The sequence below is a fragment of the Drosophila suzukii genome, chromosome 3 (genome assembly GCF_043229965.1).
Source record: "Drosophila suzukii chromosome 3, CBGP_Dsuzu_IsoJpt1.0, whole genome shotgun sequence".
Lineage (NCBI taxonomy): Eukaryota > Metazoa > Arthropoda > Insecta > Diptera > Drosophilidae > Drosophila > Drosophila suzukii.
This window is the reverse complement of record NC_092082.1, coordinates 10372397-10397545: the sequence shown is the minus strand read 5'-3', so window position 1 is coordinate 10397545 and position 25149 is coordinate 10372397. Positions and strand designations below refer to the sequence as shown.

Sequence of the window (25149 nt, the reverse complement as noted above, 5' to 3'; positions counted from 1 at the left end):
ATTTCAGTCAGAAGTTTGCAACGCAGTGAAGGAGACGTTTCCGACCCGAACAAATTATAGCTTCGGTGTTTTTCAACATATAACCTCCAACGCTTGGAAATAACATTTTTTAATTAGTTCTGAATTTCGAATTTAATTTTATCAAAATCGGACGACTATGTCATATAGCTGCCATAGGAACGATCGAAAAATTGGTAGGAAAATAATATGAAACAAATTATAGCTTCGGTGTTTTTTGACATATTATCTTATACTATTGGGAATATCATTTTTTGTGTTTTTAAATTTAATAATTATAGCTGCAAGGGTATATAAGCTTCGGCTTGCCGAAGCTAACTTTCTTTCTTGTTAATATTATGTTGTGTAATTTTTTTAACACATTAAATTATTTAGAACAACATTTGGCGCCAAAAATTAATATTTAAGTTTTTATTTCTTTAAAAAATATCGATATATTGATATATTTAACTCATCCCTAGCAGAAGGATAGACGGCCACACTGCGAAACCAATTGGGATAAAATAAAAGGATAATTTTTGTATATTCGCTGGATTTACGATGCAGAAAAAGTCCAGCGATGCACTGAATCAATGCCCAGGGACAGCGCGCAGCTCGAGGAAGTGATTGCAGCGAGGAAAACGAACTGGAACAGCGACAATCCCAACGAAAACCCGCCCACAGCAACAACAATATATCATCAAAATACCATCAACCTGCTGCAGTGAGAAATGTTTGCCCAAACCCAGAAAACCAGCTTCCTGGAGCAGACGAAGGCGGCGCGTGAGGAGCGGGCACTGGAGAAGCGCCGCGAGCAGGCAGCCATCCTGCTGCAGTCCGCGCTCAAGGGATACGCGGCGCGCAGGAAGTACCAGAAGCGGATCATGTAAGTGCCCACCAACATTCTAAGGTCATTTCCATTGAAAACCCCTCTTACAGCCTCGATTTCGATGCCATATTCACCGAGAGTCAGGATGACAAGGATGTTGAACTGGAGCTCCTGGCCATCAATGTTTACCCGGTGCTCCGTCGCTATCTCACCCAAATCAAGCTGGACAAGGGCGATGTGCGTTCGCGGGAGCGTCTGGAGCGCATCTGTCGCTACGTCATCAAGGCCATGGAGGCGGAGAACACCAAGCTTTCCTACGCCGCCCTCTGCCTGTTCAAGGAACGCAGCCTGCCGTGGATCGCGCACATCAAGATACTGCTCACCAACTGCCTGATATTGCTGCCCCAGCTCAAACCAGAGAATCATGCTGATAGCTTGTCCCTTGCCCTCTTTCTGCACACACTGGTGGTCTTCACGGCGCCCAAATCCTGGGCTATACTCAGGAATGCCCAGTTTGAGAAGCTGCAGCCGGCCATGCAGAAGATCTGCTGCAACATCCAAGGCCATCTGGTGCAGAACGACTTCTACAGGACCATGCGGGTAAGTTCGGTGGCTTTTTTTAGTGCAATATGGTTAAAATGTACTCATCCCATTCCAATTTCTAGCTCGTTTTGCTGCGCGGCACTGTGCGCGAGGAGTTGTCCGTGAAGCCAGTCACCCTGGTGGCCATTATAACGCTCTGCCTGCGTCCCCTGATAGATGGCAACTTTAGTCGCAACCTATTGACCAAGTTTCTGTCGGAAATTCTGTCTGTGCCCGCCCTGATCTACCACCTGCACCAGAGTGTGCCGCAGTGCCTGGAGCAGTTCTCGTCTTTGGGGCTGCTGAAGAAGGCTTTGAGCATCTCCGGTGACTTGCAATGGTTCGAGGAGTTCGGCGCTAGCATGCCGGGCACCAAGTCCCTAGCGTTCCTCGGAAACATAGTAAATTTGTTCAACATTGATGGCCAAGGGGAGTCAAAGGAGTTGGCCTATCCACTACTGACTGTGAGTTGTGCAAAATCGGTTACTTAGTGGCTACTGTATACCCAAATTCTTTCAGGAAACTACTACATCGCTGCTGGAGCTAATACCCAATACGGTTACCACCAAGGGAGTCTTCACCCAGTGGCACGAGCTCCTGGGCTGGCATACTCCAGGTCCAGAGCCCGCCCAGAATCAGAATGTGGCTCTGATCAAGAAACAGTTTCACATGCTGTGGGATCATCGCTGTATTAAGCTGTTGCTGGGAGATCTATTGAAGGAAATCAATCTTAACTACGAGCGCATCGAGTTCCAGCCGCCCCAGCAACCATCCACATCAAATTTGTTGCGTCGTGCCTTGGAGCGCAGCTCCACTAGGGGAGTCAACCTAATGGGAGTGGCGAATTCCAAGCAGGCCAAGCAGCAGTGGCGCAAGCTTGACAACGCGGATGTGGTGCAGGTGTCCCGTATCTGTGGCATGTACTATGCCGCCCTTAACACACTCTCCCAAATGAAACTGGACATCCTCACTGGCATCTGTTACAACGACAATGTGCTATATGATATTTGGTTGCTAATTACGTCCCTGGGACCCAACTGCGGCATGAAGGAGTATCTGGAGCTGCTCAAGTCGGAGACTAACCTGCAGAAGCCGCAGACAGCCATGCTGATGCTGTTTTGCGACTGCATGACGCACTACGTCACGTATGTTGATTATATTTACCATTTTTTTGTCACTATTGAAAATTATATTTTTCTACAGGATTCTCGATGAGTATGAAATGTACACGGAGCAGAATCCTTTTAAGCTAAACGATTATGTGATGCTGACCTACTTCCTTAACAACATTCTCTATAAACTCATTAACGATAATCTTCTGGGTAAGTTATTTTATCTTGTTACTTTATTTTAATAACTATGAAAAGTTAAGTTGTTGAATCAGATATGAAGACTACTAGCTTATAAGCTTGTTATAGAGCAAAGGTTATATTATAGGATAGGAGGTGTTTATAACTATAATTACTTGACATATAACACAATTAACATAACATATAACTATAATTAAATGACAACTAATTGTAAAATCAATCTTCCAATCTCCAGCAGGCAAAAACATTGTCCAGAATCCGGTTTTCATCTCGCTGCACACTCTAATGCTCTGCTTGTACCGCCGCGACTGCCGTCGCCCCTTCACGCCACCCAACCACTGGCTCATACCGGAGGTAAAGCCCTCCACATTCATAAACGATCTGGAGAAGGCCAAGCGGAACGCCATGCTGCTGTTGGCCAAGATGCCGCACATCATACCGCACGATGATCGGGTCAAGCTCTTCCGCAAGTTCGTGCAGAATGAGAAGGCAGTGATGGGTCTGACGGAGAGTGCCTGCGCCTCGCCTCGCTCCGCCCTGATTGTGATCCATCGCGAGCGAATCGTGGAGGATGGCTATAGGCAACTGGCTGCCCAGCCCACTCAGGCTCTGAAGGGTGTTATCCGGGTGAGGTTCATCAACCAGCAAGGACTGCACGAGGCAGGCATTGACCAGGATGGAGTGTTCAAAGAGTTCCTGGAGGAGACCATCAAAAAGGTGTTCGACCCGTCGCTAAATCTCTTCAAGACCACTTCGGATCAGCGGCTATATCCCTCACCCATCTCCTACGTCCAGGACAATCATCTGCAGCTCTTCGAGTTCGTCGGCCGCATGCTGGGCAAGGCGGTGTACGAGGGCATCGTGGTGGACGTGCCGTTCGCCTCCTTCTTCCTGTCCCAGCTGCTCGGCCAGACGCAGCAGGCTCTCTACTCCTGCATGGATGAGCTGCCCTCGTTGGACAACGAGTTGTATCGCAGTCTTACCTTCATCAAACACTATAAGCAAGATGTGGCCGATCTGAACCTTACCTTTTCCGTGGACCAGGATGTGATGGGAAAAATTGTCACTCATGAATTGCATCCGGGTGGCAAGGCGCGGGTGGTCAATGACCACAACAAGTTGGTCTACATCCACTACATGGCCTTTTTCCACATGAACACCCAGATCCGCGAGCAGACGATAGCCTTCAATCGTGGCTTCCGCAGCATTGTCAATCCAGAATGGTTATCTCTGTTCTCACCTCCGGAATTGCAGCGACTTATTTCTGGCGACACGGTGCCTTTGGACTTAAAGGATCTGCGAAAGCATACACAGTATTATGGAGGATTTCACGATTCCCATCGCGTGGTGGGCTGGCTGTGGGACATCCTGGCCAAGGATTTCACAGAAGATGAGCGAAAGCTGTTCTTAAAGGTAAGGTGTTAATTACTTTATGCAAGTTAATGGTTTACTAAATACAAAAAAATCTCTTCAGTTCGTTACCAGCTGCTCGAAGCCTCCACTTTTGGGTTTCGCCCACCTGGAGCCGCCCTTCTCCATTCGTTGTGTGGAAGTGGGCGATGACGAGGATACGGGGGACACGATCGGAAGTGTGATCCGAGGTTTCTTCACTATACGCAAAAAGGATCCGCTCAACCGGCTGCCCACCTCTTCCACATGCTTCAACCTGCTGAAGCTGCCCAATTACCAAAAGAAGTCCACGCTGCGGGACAAACTTCGCTACGCCGTGAGCAGCAACACTGGATTCGAGCTGTCCTAAAGAAGCTTCTTCCTACTTTATTCACATTTTGTATGTTATTCCTTTTTTAAGCATTCTTTCGTAGGCAATTCGGTGTAAATGTATTTTTATGTTTTTGTGGCCGCATCACAAACGGATTGAGAAACATATTTAATGAATCTTAAACACAATTATTAACAAATAAATATAAACGTATAGCTGTGATAAAACTATAATAAACTAACGAAGAGTACACAACAAATACCAAGCTGAATTACGAGTACTAAAACGAACAATCCATTTTGGTAGCCGATGATAAAAGAGAAAATGTCTAGTAAATAATGCAAACGATTGTGGCATGGCACACAACAAATATCTAACCCACGTACGGTGTAAGCCAAAAGTTACATATATGTAAACCACGAAAAAACCAGAAACAATAAATCTTATGTGTCTGATTCATGTGCAAAATGTAAGCCTGCTTTATCAGATTTATCTTGCGTAAGGTAGCCTAAGCGCGTTCCCAAAGATAACAAACATGCAATTAGTGAACGCTGCTCAGAATTTCCCCGGGTTTTTCCAGCCCAAAAACTGAATGAAAATGGAAATGAAGCCGGACACGAGTGGCGAGCAGCGCGAGCGCTAATGACACAAATCCGTCTGGACGGGGCCTGCCATCCTGAACTCCTCAACTTCTTTCCTCCGCTAATTGCCTGAGTCACACTCAAGGGTCGTCGGGTCAGGGGCACTTAGACGGTCCGGAATAAGCGGAAATATGGCAAGGAGTTTATGCAAAGCTAGTCGAGTTACGAATTACCGGAAATTGCATATCTGGCTGACTAATGACAGGAGACGGGTAATGGAAATGCGAGCAGGGATTAGGTAAGATCCTTAAAAACCCTAATATCCCCAGGAAAATACGATCAAGATCAGAAACAGAAGGTCAATTTTGAAAGTATCTTAAGTTACGATAAAAACTGTTTTAAACAAAAATATTTGCTTTCACAATAGTTTTTTACGGCCCCCAATCATTATGAGCGCTATTCAAAAAAATTCAAAAATAATCTTTATTTTTAAGTTTTGTTCAGAAATAATCATTATATTTGTGTTTTATAAATATTTATCAGGAGTAATCATTACTTGTAATAATTTAATACTAGTATTATATTTTTTTTAACCTTATAAGTAATTTTATTAAAAATGTTTATTTAAGATAAAAGATATTATCTCTGCGTTAAATCAGCAACATCGGAGGTAACTTGATACTTTTCTCCCTGGTCATCGATCGTTATGGATCTTTATGGGTTCCGTTCCGGTTCCCATTTTCGTACCCCCAAGCGATGTCCTTTTGCGGTTTTGTCGGTCCGCTTTTGTCTCCAACATTTAGGCGGCCAGACAATAGCAAACAAATTGTAGAGCAGACCCACAAACAGGCAATAATCATAACAATAATTTTGAAAACTACAGAGACACAAACAGTCGGCGGTCGTCGCACAGCCAGACCATAAAACTCGGATCCTCGAGGCTCTGGCTCTGGCTTTTGTTCCCAGCGATGAGGAGGCAGCATCTCGGGGACAAAGTGTGATGATTTTTATGACTCGCCTGTGAATTTGTGCCGCCACCGTCGCCCTGGCAGCCGAAAGAAACAGGACAAGTGGCAACAAGTGACTGATCCGTTAGACGTATCCCTATCCCTATCCTTATGCCTATCCCTATTCCTAGCCCAACCCATCCCACTTCGATGTTCAAGTGGCTCGAAGGCGACAGTGGCTTGGCGCCAGTTTGATTTGATGGCCGCTCCCGACTGCCGCAATTTGTTGTGGCCCAGCATCAAGTACAAGTACTATTTAAAGGTTTGATTAGCCGACTTATCACGGGGCGGATCTCTTTCTAGAGACCCTCCGTTGCAAACGGTAGCGGCGAGATTTGGTTGCATGTACAAGATGCAAGGCCGATTGCAGATAAGTTAAATGCTCTGAAACAGATGGGCGCTGATCATGACAGCGAGATATATCCAGGGGATATCAAAGGTTTGACACTCAAGAGCGCTTTCAAAAAGGCCGATGATCAAAATGTTTAATATTTCTTAAGGTACTTCAGAAATGCGGTATTTAATATAATGGATAACTGTGGGAAGGTTTTCTAAATTTTTAAGAATTCGAAAGGTTTTGGAGAATCTGAAATTTTAAGAATATCTATCAAGTGATAAAGGTTTTGGTTGGTAAATTTGGGATCATACTTTTAAAAATTCTTGGGAGCTTTCTTTAGATAGATTTTACTTTTAAGATTTAAGTTTCGTACAAATTAAAAATAACACTATATAAAGTCGTGTTTCTCAGCTTGAAACATAAATTTGTTATAGCAAATTTAAACTATTTAGTGTGACTGAACTCGTAAAACCAAGACAATTAGACAAATTTAATTTAAACTAATAGTTAAGAAAAAGATTAAATTAAGAAATATTTGTATTTATTTTTACTTAGGGTGAGAAGTAATATAGAAATCGAGCTCTAATAAATCTGTTATTAAAATTTACAAATAAGTTCGTATACTTTTGAAACAGTTAACTTTTCAAAATACACCATGTTACTAATACGTATCTGATAACTTGATTCTTTAAGTGGTATTTTCAAAATTCCTCCACCACATTTCTTATGGTCTTCCCCGTGCTTACAGAATTACAGCTTCCCATTTTAGAAGAACGTAATCTCGCCGAACATTATTGGTTGGCCCATATCCAAAACGTTTTCCAGTTCCATAAATATTACAAGCGATTAGGCGACTTCAAAGAGCGCTTCCCCAATTCTCCCCAGAAAACGCATTCCAAATGCCCTTCCCCTTTCCATATAATAATGCTATCAGCAGCAAGATGGGTGCCGTGCCCCCAGTTTCCGCGGGAGGAGGTCACCAGAACCCGAACCCCCTCCAAGACGTTACGAAAATGGCGTTCCATCTGGCGGAGCGAGTGAGAGCGGGATGGCATACCACTCGCTGATAAGCAACCAATGGCAGGGAGATATATACATGGAGATATATGTAGAGGGAGTGGAAGCGAGAGAGCGGGTGAGTAAGCCACTTGAGCATGAGAACAGGTCGGGCGACTCGACTACCTGAGGATCGGATCGGAACGGCGGAGCAGAGAGAGAGGGAGGAACCCAACCGACCGGATTCTGGCAGAATCGAAGTAGTGCCCGCTCTGGGACTTCGAGAGACAGTCTCAATCTGGATAGCAAAGCGATCAGTTCGTGTTCCAGTCGTCGCTTTAATAGATTTCGATATACTACGGAATAATATCACAAGCAATAAAAAGAAGATCATATCATATCAGCCCAAAAAATACCCCAACATGTTGACCTTGCCCAACATCGCCGATCTGCGCCTGCAGCAGCAGATCGCCCAGGAGATATACCGCCAGCAGATTATGCAACGATTACCCGGTAAGTGGAGCAATCCCACCTGCCATTTGCCGTCGGCTAACGGATCGTATTTTTTTAACAGATCCCCTGTGCGGCTTACTGCCCAATTTCGCCGGACACTTTGTGCCCCCGCCGCCACCACCGCAACCCACATTGCCCGGAGATGTGGAGGCCAAGCTGGAGAACAACGATCTGTGGCAACAGTTCCACAGCATCGGCACCGAGATGATCATCACCAAGTGCGGCAGGTTGGTACCATTTTACTATTTGCTCGCCCCCATCAGCTAATCTCCCGCTGATAAGCTTTTTGTGTAATCATTCGGTCTTTTGCTGGAAACGTGTCACTAACATCCATTTACTATTGTCTCTGTCCTCTTCAGACGCATGTTTCCATCCATGCGGGTTTCCCTTAGCGGATTGGAGGAGGAGGCCAGCTATTGCGTGCTCCTCGAGATGGTGCCCATCGGTGACTGTCGCTACAAGTTCTCCGGATCCCAGTGGGTTCCGGCCGGAGGAGCTGAGCCACAGAGCCCTCAAAGGATGTATCTGCATCCGGAGAGTCCTGCCACCGGAAAGCACTGGCAGTCCCAAGCCTTGCTCTTCAGCAAGGTGAAACTGACTAACAACACACTGGATAATAATGGACATGTAAGTTTTAATCACTCTTATACGAAAAACGTTTTCAACTGACCCATTTTCATGAATATTCAAACAATGTAAAATGTGATCTTAAAAGATAATATTGATAACTTGATAAATTTGAGATTGTTTGTTCATGATATTTGGGTTTACTTGAGAAAAATTTTAATATATCTCATATTTTGTCTTTGAAAAATTGTTCTTAAGACTTTTTTAACTTATCCCATATCTTCCTCCTGTTTCAGATCGTCCTCGCCAGCATGCACAAGTATCAGCCGCGTCTGCATGTCATACGCACCTCTGATCTTGGCCAGATTCCCTGGGCCCCCCAGCAGGCCTTTGTGTTCCCGGAGACGGAGTTTATAGCCGTTACGGCTTATCAGGTCTGTACTGCTATATCTCAGTCTACATACCAGATCTGATAACTAATCCCCGTGTTTGAATTGCAGAATGACCGCATAACCAAGCTGAAGATCGACAACAATCCCTTTGCCAAGGGATTCCGTGAGTCGGGTCAGTCGAGATGCAAACGGAAGATCAATGACTCGCCACCGCCATCGCAGGCCGAGGTAACCCAGGTGGATGCCAGTCCGATGGCATCGCCGTTAGCTAAACGGTTGCGACTGGTGGAGGAAATTCCTCAGCATCATCAGAGTCATCAGAATGTTCCGATGATGCAGCGTCACTATCTGCTGGATACTCTGGAGGCTAATTTCTATTTGCCAGCGCCACCGCCGCCGCCGGCCATCGACTATGCCAGGCACATCGGAGGATATCCAAGTTGGGCCTACACCCCGCCATCGCCGGCCTCCTCCGTCTCCTCCTCGTCAGCGGGCTCCTCCAGCGGCGAGTCCGCTGCCGAGCGAGAGGCTGATGCCGACACCTTTGTGGATGTGGTTGGAACTGCTCCTCCTCCTCCACCACCTCCTGCTGTTCCTGCCCAAGCTTCAGCTCCAGTTCCAGCTACCTCTCCCAGCGATCCAATGCCCAAGCCGAAACGCAGCAGCTTCAGCATCTCGGACATATTAGGAACCAGCTCGTCCATTTAAACCAAGTCCAGTCGGGTGCATGTGCTCCCATTTGGGCCTGAAATCGGTGCCTTGTACATTTAATTAGCGTTTAGTTGCCATCGTCTGCGTAGTGTCTAAGCTGAATTGTGATATTTTGCAGTTAATTAGGATTTCCAGGTATTTGCCATCAGTATTTATCGTATTTATTATGCAATTTTAATTGTTCACATGATTTCGTAATGGATTTATTGTCTTTGGCATTTTCAATGCGGCATAAATAAAATAGTTGTATACATATGTACATATATCCAATGAATTCGATGGAGTTATTTCTGGGTTAAACAATGCGGGGAATGTGGATCAATTAGATGAGGCAGATGAGAAAAGGAGCTCCCAAAGCGGAGATATGTATAAATTCCCCAATAACTTCCCATGACTGCGCTTCGAATCCTGTTCCAGCAATTTGTGTTGCATGCTTCCATTTGCCTGTCGTCGCCGAATACATAATTTGGATTTGGCTTTGGCTTCGGTTTCGGTTTCATATCTCCCGCATGCGAGGCATAAAAACCTGTTCCTCCAGACCCCATCCCACCCCCTTCTTCCCCACCTCCTTGTGAACCTCCCTTCTAAGAGCAGAATAACCCACCGGCAACATCGGCAAACAACAACATCGGCAGCAGCAACATGGACATGAGCTTATCAGCAGATCAGAGCGAGCCGCATCTTAAACGCTGGCGCCGGCGCCAAGTTAAATGCGCTGATTGAGCGCCACGATCGCCGACAATCCTGGCGAGCAGTCCGATTCGAATCCCCGGTATCCAATACCCAATACCCAATGCCCAGTCTCGTGTAATTGATGTTTTCACATTGTAGTTGTTAGCGAAACTGTGGCCATTTACATGCAATTGTCCGGGTGTCCCATCACACATCTCCATGCTATCGAGCGGAAACGTGGCGGCTCCTTTGATGGGACCAGTCCACCATTCGCAAGTGTTGCCCCCAAAGAGAGCCGGCTAGATGATTGGCCAAATGGGCAATCTTCGACGGTGGCATTCGCTTCAGTTCGCGTTAAGAAACAATTGTTAAGAGCCAGGACCCCAATATTCCAACCGATACCCACACACGTAGCTGCAACCTGTTTTTCGGCCCATTCATGTTGCCGCTGGAAGTGTTTATGGGCTCCACATTAGCCACACTGCATATTCATGTTAAACGTCGCCAAAAGACTAACGACAACGTTTGGCCCATTGTGTTGTTGTTGCTGCTGCCGATGATGCTGCTGCTGCTGCTGTTGTTGTTGCCTTTACCTTTACCTGAAATTTATTGAATTCTCATTTGGGGGCATCCGCTGGATGGGCCCAGGAGAGAGTCCATGTTTTGGGGCCGGAGCAAAGCAAACGTTCGCATGTCACCGGCAAATGAGCCCCGACCCGGGCTCGCTCGGCGATCGCCAGCCCAGATAAGCCATCCCCTCCAGCGGGCATGTGTAATTTCCTTGGAAATTAATGTTGCGGCGGCCAAAATCAAAGTCACGGGCAACATTTTTCGCTGGCGACAATTTTATCGGCAGCACAATGAAATCATTTGGAGCCCGCGACGACGTTCCCATTCAACGCTGGCGATATTATGTCTTTGCCGGAGCTTGACAGTCGCATATGTTTGGCGCTCTAATTGCTTTGGTAGTTCCCAGTCCTTTATTGCAGCAGGATAACAGCTAACATAATCAATGTCAAATCGGGCAGCTCGATTGAGGATCGTAGAGGATAGAGGATAGAGGATAGTAGAGTATCAATCGTGGTGATGAAATAATAGTAGTTGAGTGTTGACCGTGATGGTGGAATAATAGTTGAGTAACGTCTAGTAGATGCGATCGCCAGTACGCATGTTGGGTCGGCGGTGCCAGTGGTTGGGATTCTTCATCTCAACCAATCGGGTCAAATCAAAGCCAGCCGGTACTGTAATAGGCGCCTTGGCTCCCTTCATCAGGGGCGATACCTTTGGAGCTGGATGCACTGACACACTCGGGAAGGGAGACACATACTCCTCCTCCACGGACTTGACACTCTTCGGAGGAGCCTTAAGGATCTGGAACATAAATTGAAGATAAGGATTAGTATTCGGATATACATTTAGGGTTAACTCTTCAAAATGTCATTAGAATTTGGTTTGGAAATATTTAATAGTTCTTCGTCAACTGGATTTTTGTCGATCGATTTGCAAATTACTTGCTTAAAGGAGCTGAGCTTCATAAGAGCAGACCTTAAATTTAAATTAAATATTGTTTTACTTATGTGATAAGCTTAACTAAATAATAATATAAGGATATAAATAGAATGCGATCAAAATCTATAAAAACTTATACTTAAATCAAAAAATATGAACCATTAGAAAACTAGAACCTACTTTTGATGGCTCCAATTCCTTGATAGCCTCCGAATTGATGTCACTTTTCTTTTTGGAAGAATCCTTTTCAAAGTAGGCCTCCAGGGCCACGGAAAACTCCTGCAGGCGAGAAGTCTTGGGCTGGCTGGGTTTCTGTTGCGAACCCACCCAAATCTCGGTGAAGGCGTACTTTTGCAAGGCCTCCGTTTGGCGGTTGCTGGTCAGGTGCTCCTTCAGCACCGATGCCGGTTGGTCTAGACTGAAGAGTTCCTTGCTGGGCACCTGATTCGAGGCGAGTTGTGGCACCTCCCTGGGGCAACAGAACACGGGAGCCGGCTTCTCCTGACTTACGGGCGAGATGTTAAACTTTTTGGGTGTCTTGAAACGACCCGTCACCTGGGTGGCCTTGCCGGTGGAGATGCCATCGCAGGCGGATGAATCACTGGAATGGACCTCCAAGTCGAGCGACTTTGGCTTCAAAATTACCCCCGAATAGGTCGGCCCAGGAGACAGACCATCGTCCTGGGCCAACTGCCCGGGTTCCTCGATCTGTGGATGAGGATTATCTTAGCACTATGTGCTGCATGGAAACCATATTCCACTTGCCGTTCTCTCCACATTCTCCATCGAAGTCTCATGCTCTGATCCCGACTCAAAGTCCGCGGCGCTGTCGCAGTCGCTCTCCGACAGAGACAGGCTTAGGTCCTCCCAGGACGGCTCGCTCTGGTTGAAGGAGTGGAAGGAGTCATTGTCCTCCGAGTCCGAGTCACTATTATTCACAAGAATGCTCATTTCGCTTTTATTTTCTCGTAATTTGCTTAGATTGTAAATTGTTTTTTATCCGAATGGCGCAATAGTCAAAATGACAACTACCAGGGCTGCCAAGCTGATCACTTGGCAGAAAAGAAAAGGCCTATCTACACGACGAAATATTTTACAAAAGTTTTTGGTTTCAACGTTAAAATTAAGGAATAACAAGTAATAAACAAATAATAATTTTTCATTCAAAAAATTATATAGAAATTGCCGCAAAATTATGAGACTGTGATTGCTTTTTTTCTTTTGTGAAAAAGCGTAAATAAGTGAAGATGAAGATTCCGCGGCACTTGACAACTCTGCCCGCGCTTCACATTAAATGGCGCGAAGTAATTTGAATTTGATTTTGTGGTTTGTCTTCGAGGACAACACAAGTATGCAAATAGATGGACTGAGACAATGCTGCTGCATTTTGCACTCAATAGAGTTGTAAACAAAGCGAGGACAATGCGAAGGATACCTCTGTAAGGGATATGCGTACTTGACGACGGCCATTGTGCTTCGGTTTTGATTGTTCCACTGCAAGTACTTTCCAACTGATCCCCCAGATTTGCCTATATGATCAATGATCATATATGCACCAACCCATCCGGCGAGCACTGTAGTGGACCTGCTTATGTGGGTGATTTTCATTATCCTCTAATTGTTTGTGCCATTGTTCACACGATAGGTTTGAGAAATTACACGCTTTGTTAATTGTGCCAGCCCAAAAGGGTCGCCCATCCTCATACATGCATTTCCAGCCCACATGTGAGCCCATTTGCATAAACTGCTTTAAAGGGCCTTTGTTGTCCGGTGGCCAATCTTCCTGCTGTTGAGCCTCATCTCGGCGGTGGTGGGTTTGTTCTGCTCTAGTTTAAAACCTAGCTTAGTAGGGTGGAATACAGGTCGATTTCGGAACACAGAAAACCTGGGTCGGTGCATCCGTTTTTCAGTTTTATGGCTTGGCTCCGGCGACACGGAAACCTTTCTTTGCCACGCTTTGTTGCATTCTCCTCGCGACCAATATATTTGCATTGGCCAACAATAAAAACTCAAGTACCACCGCATTGTTGCCATCTTGTTTGCCTAACGCCGGGCGCAGACCGAACTTAAGTTTAGAGATGGGCTCAGACGGAGGCTCTCCGGGATTTGGGTTATACTCTAGTTACCAAAGTGCCTTAAATAAATCTGCATAGAAAGTATATATAATAAGAATCTGTTGAACGTGATCTTAATATGTATTTCTTAACGTATGTAGTATTGAGCAGAAGGGTTGGAATAAACAAAAAAATATACCTATTTTGAAATCGATGTGTATGAGCTAATGTTTTAAGAATATCTTTTTTTTATATTTTTATTATTGTTAAATTATGCATGTTCTTATAACATAAAATATTTGTCTTCGTTAAAGAAAATATTTCCTTTGAACACCTGAATACTATCCCCAAAGTTCTCATCCCTTACAGAACCAAGTCTCAATTCGAAGTGCCAGCCACGCGTGCGCTGTGTAAAATGCTTTCCAACTCATTAGCACCGCCAGTGCCAGTTCCCCCTAATAACTAATTAACTTTCGTTTAGGAAACAATTTTCCCCTTTTTTTTTGTTTCGAGTTCCCCAAATTCGTGTTTACACAACAAAAATGCTGCTCGACAAAGTGTATCTAATTTCATAACATAACAGAAAGAGGCAACTTGCAACGGCGAGGCAACAAATGTGGCAGCGTAAAAAGCAACAGCCATAGTGCATTAATTATCCGGGGGACCTGCGACATCTGCCGTGGATGGATGGGGTTTTGGTTTTCGGTTCAGGTTCTGGGGGTGAGGGGGATGAGGGAAGTACAGCCATTTAATGAGGCATTCATTGCACTCACAACCTTGCGCCTGTCAACACACGCACTCGCACACACGGCCGACATCTGTCACCCGTTTTAGCCAGGAATCCCCTATAAAACCGCAGGCCAATAGATCCGAACCGATCCCCAGAGGCATCGAACGACAGTCAGACAAACAGTAACAATTTCAAATCGATTTGGTACACCGAAAGAAAATTATATATAATATACTTGTACATCTGAATATTTCAGAACATTAATAATAACAGGAGTTACGTAGATTTTATATTAAAAGGTAGGAAACCATTTTCATTTACAAAGAAATTTCTGGAAAGATTTTCGGTTTATTATACAATTTAGAATCATAGATACTTTGAAAAAATGTTTGAAAATGTGTATATTGTTTTGAAGTCTTCTCAAAAAATAATATTTTTTCTAAGGATCCAACCGTATGACGTCTAAATAATATTTTTAGTTAGTCATGTATTTCCAATATTGGTCTGAATTCTAGGTTTTAATCTTAAAATGTACGTATATTTTTCTTAATTTAAAACCTACTTTTAGTTTAACATGTAGACGAGAAAAGGTTATTAATGTTCATAACCAAGCCAATAGAGAATATTATCTTTAAATCGATAGTTTTTCCCAGTGTGGTAAATTGATTCGACCGTGTTTGTTTTTCCGGTGGTTGGGCGGGCAGCGGTGTCTGCACCGCCCCTTTGGACCTCGAATGCAGACTAGACGTGGGTGGTGACGCATGTCATCGTAAACTTCATCATTGGCTCCGTTCAGCCCCTGGCCAAGATCCTCCGGTTCTTCGGCCCTCCAGCTCTTCGGCAACTTACATAACGAATTGTCTATTTTCTTTGGCTTCGTCTCAGTCTCTGCCCATTTCATAAATAAGTAGCATCGCTCTCGAGATCCCAGTCTCTGGGGTAGCATCCGAGGGCTGTAACCGAATTTCATGCCTTGTCGAGCTATTTAATTGCAAACAAATTATGTTCTAGCCAGTCGCATCTCTGTGTGGCTAATGGATGCTGCGGCGGTGGTTGAGGATGAGGATGCCCTGATGATGTTGTCGAAACCCGAACGTTTATCTTGTAAATTGGTTGGGATTAATGTCTGGCGGAAGTTGTGATTTCCAGCCCCAGATCGGCCAATGATAGAGGGCCAACTGCCGGTAGTATTTTTTCCTACTTTTCGGATATATTCATTTACCTACAGCGATGGTTGGGCGTTCTGGCTTTGAAGGCTCAGCCCAGCAGGAGGATATATAATAGTCTCTCTTATAAGAGAAATGAAACAAATTGATTATCTTATACTGTAGAGTAACTTTAATTGTTTCATGTTTATTTGAACTTATTAACTAATCAGGCTAGTATCTGTATAATATCAGAATGAGTACAATGCGTAAGATGTAAGCTTTTCTAAAATTAAGATTAGAACTCTCTAAGAAGTTGTAAAATTTTTTATTGTGTAATTTGTACATTTCATTAAAAGTATAACACTTATTTAAATGAGTTGTATTAAGATTGCAGAGTTTTTCTTGTTATGAAGTAGGATATATACAAAAAATATATTTAATGAAATATATATATTAATAATTTTCGTTTCCAGAAGAAAGTTGAAGAAATAGAAATATGATATTGAAACCCCTTTTTTATAAAACTAAGTTATCTTTAACTTCCTCCCCCCAAGATGGCCGATATGCTGAATCCCTTGCTCCTTGTAGAGGGTTGTTCCGGTGGTTGTTCCTGCGAAGACTGCTCTACTGTGGTGGTTTCACTGCCCACATCCAGTTCCAGTTCTTCGGCACCTGATTCATCAGATATAAGATCCGCACCGGAAATGCCGGGAGGCAAGTTCAGGCCAGGATGTAAAATGGCTGCCGGGGAATAGAGAGGTGTGGGCTGGACCGCTCCTCCATACTCATGGGGTCTCCCGAAGTAAGTGCAGGCCAGGTCCACAAGAGAGGGCCTCAGCAGACTCTGCATATTCTGCTGGAAGTGCTGCATGAATACGCTGGAGGCACTCCTCGCCTGGAGGGGATGGGGATGCGGATGAGGCGGTGGGGAGCCCAGAGCCAGGGAACTGGCGCCAGGCGCCGACGGATCGTCCAGCGATGACGATAAGGAGCAGGCAGAGCCATTTGATCTCAGGCGCTTAATTTGCGGTCCATCCGAATCGCCGATTGTTGATGCTCCTCCTCCTCCTACTCCTCCTCCTGTCTCACTGCCCTTCGCCGGCGACATGTCAGACTCGGATTGGGATTGAGAATGGGATAGTGACTGCGACTGGGACTGCGATTGATCTTGATCCTCGCCAGTTGGCGATGAAGACATCTTCCTTTTGCAGCGCGATTGTCCCGTTTCGCGGAAGCCCTTGGCAAACGGATTGTTGTCGATCTTCAGCTTGGTGATGCGATCGTTCTGCGGAAGAGAAGACGAGCGTGAAATATGACGATTGCCAGCATAATCTTGAGCAACGTGGAGAGGACCCATCGCATAAGTCACTGGCGTCCAGTAGCCACTGGCGTTAAGTAACATGGCCACTTGACACCAGACCGGGTTTTCAGTTCTCAGTTCCACTCCAGATGACTTGACAACTTTGTGATCTTTCGGATTTCTCAACTCGAATCTGGGATCTTGGCGATCTTGCTAATTAGAGGCAGACTGGCGTCGGCTGTCAATGGGCCCAGACCTAGACAAAAACACAGCGAGGCGCTCAAATTTACAAGGATGTGGCTATCCAACTTCCTAAAACAACAATCCTACCCGCTGACTTTCTGCCTGCTGATCTCGGATCTCGCATTTCGGATCTCGGATCTTGAACCTTGCATCTCGGAGGCGTTCCATGCTAATTCGAAACGTTGACCAAGCTACCCACGGCGTGAGCGATCGCCGCTCGTTTGCCCAAAATTAACCAATTAGTGTGATCGTTCCCAGTCTCTGGGCCATCGTGCTCAATGAATTGGCAAAAAGTGCGCACAAGAAAGGAAGGCTAGCTGCGAGTCCGAGGACACATGACTCGAATACTCTTGGCGAAACATTTTTCCTAAACACGTAATTGTGAGATTTTAAAGAGCCTTGAATGTGTCTGTTCAGAGCTTGTTAATGAAACAATCTGGGATATCATGTTTTGATTTTGAGCATGGTTTTTATGGTTCGGAAATGTTTTTTATATACCTGAACAAATTAATAGTGTTCTACATACCTAGCATTATTTTGTACTATGTGGTAGGATAGAACTTTTAGAGACTTCGAGTGAGGAAAGTTCATTAATTGGTTTACAAAGATCCCCCTCAAGTTATCACAGCCAAAGTTAGGGTATGGAAAGTGGGTTTGCAGATGGCACCACTTACCTGGTAGGCTGTCACGGCCACGAACTCGGTCTCGGCGAACACAAAGGCCTGCTGTGGGGCCCAGGGAATCTGCGCCAGATCAGCGGTGCGTATGACGTGCAGACGCGGCTGATACTTGTGCATGCTGGCCAGGACGATCTGTGGATTGGGATTGGGATAGCGAAAGGTTGGATAGGGTTGGGATCAGTAACCGGAGACGACTTCAAAGCCCTGTCCGCACTTACATGGCCGCTGTTGTCCAGCGTGTTATTGGTCAGCTTGACCTTGTTGAACAGTATGGGCTGCGCCTGCCAATGAGCACCTGTGGCCGGGCTATCCGGATGCAGGTACATCCGCTGGGGACTCTGGGGCTCGGCTCCTCCGGCCGGAACCCACTGGGATCCGGAGAACTTGTAGCGGCAGTCGCCAATGGGCACCATCTCCAGGAGCACACAGTAGTTGCTCTCGTCCTCCAGACCAGAAACACTCAGTCTCATCGAGGGGAACATCCGTCTGTTTTGAGTGAAAACAAAAGGCATATCTTTTATCAGTTTGATGGTTCCATAAAATTACTTAACAAAATAAAATATTATTATTAACTTATGGCCTACACTTCCGTTTTAATGAATTAATTTAATAGTCTTACGTATCAATAAACATATGCAGAATTATATATTACAGCAAAGAAATTATGTGTGATCATATCGAAACAAATTATAAATTCCAACATTATAAATTAGCATTAAAACAGATGCATATCTTCAAGATATTAATAAATAGAGATGTTAATACAACATTATAATTATGGGCTGCCCATATATTGCGTCATTAGAACTTTTATTTTATAACGTTATTTTTATCAACTTATCGATTACCCATTATGCTGATTATATGTGTTTGGTGTATCTGCTTAGAAATATAATTAAAATCATCTTTTCTTAAGATATTAGATTAAGAATATTTTGTCTCGAACAAATACCGAATCGTTGTGATATTGTTTCTCCAAAGAAGGTTTTGTGTGCCAGATGAGTGGGAGAACTCCAGGAAAATGCCTGGAAAATCGTAGAGCCTTTGTTTACCGAGCAAACTCAAATATAGTCATGCTAGATCGACAAAAGGAGCCCATGCCCGAGCCTGCGTGGGCGTTACAAATATTTAATTGTGAGATTTCCCTTCCATGCGCCATGTAATTAGGCCTGCTCAAATAGAGATTGCCTGGAGGATGGAATGGGGAGTAGGGCTCTTTGCCTGTGCTAACAAGGATGCGAGGCCCTGACCCTCGCCTCCAACTCCACGACGTTGCCGCAGGAACAGCAGGTGGCCACGGTTCTTGGCGCCAGCCCGAAAAATGTTTGCCCTTCGCCTCCGAAACTGGATGCCTCGTCCAATCGTCCACTCATCCTCATTCTCGAGTGGTTTCTTGTTTTTGGCAATGATTTCGTGTTTCTCCGGACCGATGATTAATTAATTGAACTCCGCTGCGCTTTGGTTTTGCTAACGTTTAATTTGATTCTGGCTCTGGGACTGCCTTTCAGCTCTGTTGAATTCCATTAGACCACGGAACCGAAATATTTCGACATTTGTGCGGTTTAGAATTTCATTTTCAATTTGGCTCTGCGCTCACTTTTTCTTGATTGTTTTCCTTTTTTTTGGCAAAAGTCCGCTGTCTGGTTTCGGACAAACGATTTGTTAAGATCGAAATCTTTGGCGCGTCTGCGCATAATTATCAGGAGAATTTTGGCTGCGAGTGAGGAGCATGCTGACCATTTGACGGCATTCGATTTGGCGCTTGACGCTTGGCAGGTGCAGGGACATTGTCCAGGAATGCGTCCCGGGGATCGGAACCCAGTCCCTCGACGGGTACTGTGGAAACATCCACTCACCCCTCTCGCCCTGTTGCTCTAATGTTTACCCTACAATTCCACATACGTGCCTGCTTGATATTCCAAAAATTAGCATTTTTAGGAAATTAAAAGTCAGGCTATTTATTAATTGACAGCTATAAAACTAGAAACAGCAATATAAATTTCTAACTCTTTATGTTATTTATGTGTCTTTGTGCATTTAAAGGGGTTATAGAGGAACATTTCGAGTTGTATTTTTTATTATTAACTTCACATTTTAAAGGGAATTATATTTTACATAATTATACTATTTTTTGGGTACAGGCTCTATATTGAATTTATATTTCAATGAAAATTACATATTTTAAACATGCATTGTTTTTTAAGCAAACAGCAAAATATTATTAATAATTAAGGAAAAACACATTTTCCAATCATAGAGGTATTACTAATTACTAAAAAAAAGAATCAATTAATGTCAGTCCTTTTGAAACAAATAAGTTCTCTACTAATCAAATGTCTAAAATAAAGTTTATCAAGCTCATTCTTATAATGTTTGATTTGAGACCGCTTCATAAGGGGCAACCGATATTTCCTGGCTATCTTTGCGCTTCTCATCGAGGTTACCGTGTCGCTTCTGTTTACCGCCTCTCTTGGCGCTTCTCATTTAGCCCAGTTGGTGAGCCGAGCCCACACACTCTAAAAGCTTCGTGACAAAGTCATTTCATTTGCCGCCATCGGGCATTAACCGATACGCTTTGTTCTATCTAACTTTAATGGCCGTCTGCGCTTTTACCACCCAAAAAGATGGAACGGTTCAAGTGGCAAACGGAGCCCAGACAAGCAACTAATTAGTTTTTATGAGCGCCACTTGGCATAGGCATAGGTTTGGGTTTTCAGTTTGGACTTGGGATCGGAACCGAATGGTAAATAAAACGGGGTTCGGGATGCGATTGGACAGACGGTGGCACTCTGGCGCCTAATCATTAAAAATTCAAATCGATTGCATTGCGACCTCTCCACCGAGGCCCATAAAACATTTTTGATGAGCATAAAAAGTATTTAATACGCAGACTTTATGAATAATTCATGGCATATATAAAACGAAAGGGTTGTTCGAGACTCGAAGATAGTTTTTGGCTGCATTTTGGAGACCAAAAGTTTATGTTAATGCGTTGGGAACCCTTTCGATGGGATCGAACAGGGACCAAGTGTGAAATTGCTCGTTTCTGTCGACAAGCTGTGGTCACTGACTGTCACTGTCACTGCTTAAAGATGCAGAATACAGATATACAGATACAGATACAATGCAGAACGCGAAGATATTTCGGGGTCTCAGGTTGTTGTCTGCAGACAGGCGCCACAATAAAAACGCTAAGAGCTACAAAGATGACGACAAAGTATCCTTGACGCGAAGATTTATGCCATCGGAGGTATAAAGGAGCGCCGACTTCGGCCGACAGGACGTCCCACTGAGCTCGGCGTTCGGCCGGCCAACAATAAATTACGATGACGCCACTTTACGCACATTCGAACAAGTGCCGGACACTTTTAGGTAGTCGTAATCGTAGCCTCCTGGGCCGGCCTGGAAGTCGTGCATCTGATAGATACACGATAAACTAGCCCCGGGCGATCGCGCTATGCCTTTGATTCGAATATCTTCAATCTGGGCACGCAAAGTGCCGGCGAACTTGTCCGCTTTACGCCTCGCGCGATAGTCCATTATGCATTTGGGCAGGTACGTTTTTCCTGCTTTTCTATTTTTCATTCTCCATTTCCCATTTTCACATCCTGCCAGTGTATGTAAGTGCATCCTTCCGCCTTGTTTGCCTGTGAAAATTGTTGTCGCGACGCCGCTGTAAACAATTTGCAGGCGCCTGCGCTCTAATGAGCGTTTAACAGCAGCATTTCTTCGATCCAGGACTGGACAGGATCGGAATCGGGATCGGTATAGGGATCGGCATGGCATAGGATATGGTATTAAGTGCCCGCGCCCGTTGGCTGGTTTATTTTTCTTTGCCCTGCGTCTGGGGTATTAGTTTTCATGTTCGTGCTAATGCATCGCCCGATCTATGTTTGTTCCCGATCTCAGAAGTCTGTATTTCAAGATTCCCCCCACTCTTTCGTCATCGAAAGATCTCTGGACTTTGGGAACCTACCTGCCACTCTTGGTGATGATCATTTCCGTGCCAATTTGGTGGAACTGCTTCCAAAGATCGTCGTTTTGAAGGGTCATCTCCACGCCGGGGAGGGTGACTCGGGGTGGCATGATCACGTGCCGAGGCATCGGAATTGGTAGCATCGGCGGAAAAGGATCTGAAAGTAGTTTAAACGGGGTTGAAGTAGGTTTCGAAAGATCAAAGCAGCTTGGGTAATCTATGAAGTCTTACAATTATGTATTAAATAAGAGGTGTGATCAAAACGTATAAGATATGATATTATATTTGAGATGGATTTAATATAATCTATATAATTAATATAATCTATATATTAGTAGAAGTAGTACTCAAAGTAAAGATGAAATATAATATTATAATCCTAATAAAGTATAATAAGATGGTCTCATGATAAAAAGAAATTAATTTTAATATGCTAATGGTTGCCATTAGTTTTTTAGTGTGGGTCTGAATTAAAGGGATCTTTAACAGATGTCTGATATTTCTGGCTTATCACAAGACAAAGACAAAGATGGGTGTTATATGGGTGCTCATTTGGAGAACAAGGAACATTGATTCTCTGCCGGTTGTCAAACTTAATGCCCTCCATTAGGGATTAACAAAATATGGTGCCGTACTTTGGCAAACGTGATTACATACAAAGATATTGTTTTAGGGGTACGCTGATCCTAAACCCGCTGTTTAACGATCGTCGGCAACAAGCAAAATGCATTTGATATCAAGTTTCCCGATCGGCGATCACTTTCCCACATTACTCAGCTTTATGATCGGCTGGCCATAAACACTGGCACTCGCACACACCCCGCTGATCTTAACTTAACTTTGGGCCAGGTACAGAAAAAGAAAGAGCTCGCCAAAAGTTACGGCCATTAATGCTAATGATGCTTAACAGCTTTGCCGCACGCTAAACGGGGCGGATGAGTGATTTGGGTGATTTTGATGCTACGATGTTTGAAACCTTTCAAGGGTAAAAGCTTACCTGGTATGCGCTGCATAATCTGCTGGCGATAGATCTCGTGCGCTATATGCTGCTGCATGCGCAGATCCACCAGCTCGTTCATGGTGATCATGATGAAGGTGATGGGGGTCCAAAAATAGTTTTACCTAATATATAATCGAAACTCTTTTGTTTGCCGATTGTCACTTGCACAATTGTTCAAAAACACACACAAAGCACTGTCACATTTGGCGGGGTCTATTTCTTATTTTTGAGCCGAGGCTTATACTTTTTTAGGCGAGCACGAGACACCGCCGATTAGCGTCAATTATGCAAATCACCGCACAAAAGTCTTTCATATGAGTGGGTGTTAATTTGATTACGCCGGTGTCGTATGTCGTATGTCGCATGTGGGTTACAATTCCGCCATATCATATATACAAATAGAGAGTGTGTCTTAGCCGACGGTCGTGTCTTGAGCTCGCCAAGTTCGCATTTCAACTGAGCAAGTTCCGTTGGCGGAGGAGATCTCTCGATCGAGCTGAAAGAAACGAGCTTGACTCGTTTGGGTCTTGAGCCATGGATCGAGATTACCTGCTGCGGTCCATCCATTGGTTGTGTTTCGGCAGAGAGAGCGGGAACTAGCCGTCCCGCTCTGGTTTAGCACCTCCATTTTGAAAAATCCCTCGATTTTCCAACTGCCAGAGCTCCGCCCACGAAATGCTCGCTATCTCTGTCTGCCCGATAATGCCGGCTCGCTCTAATTGCGTTTAATTCTGAAGTGCGAAGTTGCACAGTCAGCGGAGCAACAGCAACAGCAACAGCACAGCAGCAACATGTTGCTGCGGGGAATATTCCATCTGTGTGTGCTGCCTTTTAATTATGATCATGATGATTGAAATTGTTTTTTCCTCGTCTCCTCTTTTTGGCATCTTTTTGTGTATTTATGCTTTGCCCATTTGTAGCCGCCTGCCATCATGGTGGTCCTCTTGTCTGGCCTCTCGAGCGGTGTGTGTTTGCCGTTTTGCTGCTCATTTATAACATTTTACCCGGCTCTACAGTGGAAAGAATTTATTGATATTGTTTGATCAGCAATTTGATGGGTTTTTTATGGAAAAATATTGACTTTAAGTGTGTATTTCGCAGTATAGTCCAAGGTATTGATCTTAATAACAGTTAAAAAGACCCATCACTTACTTTAATGTATTCACTTTTATCACGTTTGCAGAATACTTTTGTTCGAGGACTATGGTTTTGATAATAAATTAACGAGTTTTTCAGTAAATATAAACTTGTTCTGGAAAATTTAGCAAGAATAATGGTTTTCTCACAATAAATCAATATGGTAAGTTTGTTAATGTAATTAAGGATAGTTACAGAGGGTTGAACTGAACATGATCTAATAAATGATAAAAATATCTCACTTGGCATTATATTTTTTCAGGGTAATAAAAATGAATATGAAACATATTTATATATATGTTTTTAGGTAGAAGATATGTAAAAAGGTCCAAAATGCTTCAATACATGCAGCTCAAACGTAATCTTCATTACATCCAACACATTTTTAATGCAGTCCATAAATTCCTATGTCTATCTATCACCCTTATCTCCAATTTTAATTAGAAACTGATATGTTTTTTCCTGTGTAATTGTTTGATATTTTGACTTTGACGCTGCGTCATTCAGGCATTGATATGGCGGCATCCGAAGGCCCGATATGGTCTCTACTTGCTGGTCTACCAATATCTTTAGGCTATAGCCATGTATTTTAAAGCTGGCGATGCAGGTGGCGGCTGGTTCTCGATCTGACCTTTTTGGGAGCTTGGCAAAACATTTGTTTCAAACGACGGAAACGCGTGTCCGGAGCTGCTTGCTTACAAATTCGAAACTAATTAAAATGCCCAATGAAGTGGCCTGAACTTTGACTGAACTTATACATAAAGCATACGCCATGTGGGCCAATGATGGCGAAACGTGCTCGGAGTTTTTGGGTCTCGTGTTTGCCTCCAGTGCCACTTCCTTTCGAGATTAAACCAATCGCCTTGGCTTATCTGGAAAGCATTACTGCGAAATTCCTGAGGCTCCCGATGGGTAAATATGTAGTTAGCCGGGCTAATTTACACAGCACTTTGCTGGCCTGACACATCCACGCATTATTTTCATACAGCTCGAGTTGTCGGTGATAAGCGTCTGAAATTAATTTACTATTAGCAGCCAGGCATTTCGCCCAAATTGCGTTCTGGCCATGTGCCGTCTGCGCGTAATTTATGCCTCGCGTTTTCACATTTGGTCGCGCACACTTCCGGTTGGGTTTTCGTTTTCCGCTGCCTTTCGGCT

The 25149-nt window shown here is 44.3% G+C and overlaps 4 protein-coding genes across 4 annotated transcripts; 2 read left to right on the top strand and 2 right to left on the bottom strand.

Annotated features, from left to right (window-relative positions):
- Positions 1-472: 472 nt before the first annotated feature.
- LOC108013421 (ubiquitin-protein ligase E3B) lies at positions 473-4906 on the top strand. Its single transcript, XM_017079284.4, has 7 exons — positions 473-883; positions 937-1426; positions 1492-1872; positions 1928-2553; positions 2612-2730; positions 2954-4131; positions 4193-4906. Exons 1-7 carry the CDS (start codon positions 729-731, stop codon positions 4475-4477), a joined length of 3234 nt encoding a protein of 1077 aa, XP_016934773.2. The 5' UTR covers positions 473-728; the 3' UTR covers positions 4478-4906.
- Positions 4907-7176: 2270 nt separating this feature from the next.
- On the top strand, positions 7177-9816 carry Doc3 (Dorsocross3). The gene is made up of 5 exons (XM_017078095.4): positions 7177-7872; positions 7934-8099; positions 8232-8499; positions 8736-8873; positions 8940-9816. The coding sequence occupies exons 1-5, from the start codon at positions 7518-7520 to the stop codon at positions 9537-9539; spliced, it is 1527 nt and encodes a 508-aa protein (XP_016933584.3). The 5' UTR covers positions 7177-7517; the 3' UTR covers positions 9540-9816.
- A 1355-nt stretch (positions 9817-11171) lies between these two features.
- On the bottom strand, positions 11172-12759 carry LOC108012566 (uncharacterized). Its single transcript, XM_017077981.4, has 3 exons — positions 12489-12759; positions 11904-12431; positions 11172-11585 (listed from the first exon to the last, which is right to left on the bottom strand). The coding sequence occupies exons 1-3, from the start codon at positions 12672-12674 to the stop codon at positions 11358-11360; spliced, it is 942 nt and encodes a 313-aa protein (XP_016933470.2). The 5' UTR covers positions 12675-12759; the 3' UTR covers positions 11172-11357.
- A 3394-nt stretch (positions 12760-16153) lies between these two features.
- Positions 16154-23960, bottom strand: Doc2 (Dorsocross2). The gene is made up of 6 exons (XM_036815686.3): positions 23404-23960; positions 22852-23350; positions 21855-22011; positions 18097-18364; positions 17873-18010; positions 16154-16940 (listed from the first exon to the last, which is right to left on the bottom strand). The coding sequence occupies exons 2-6, from the start codon at positions 22940-22942 to the stop codon at positions 16191-16193; spliced, it is 1404 nt and encodes a 467-aa protein (XP_036671581.2). The 5' UTR covers positions 22943-23350; positions 23404-23960; the 3' UTR covers positions 16154-16190.
- Positions 23961-25149: the final 1189 nt, after the last annotated feature.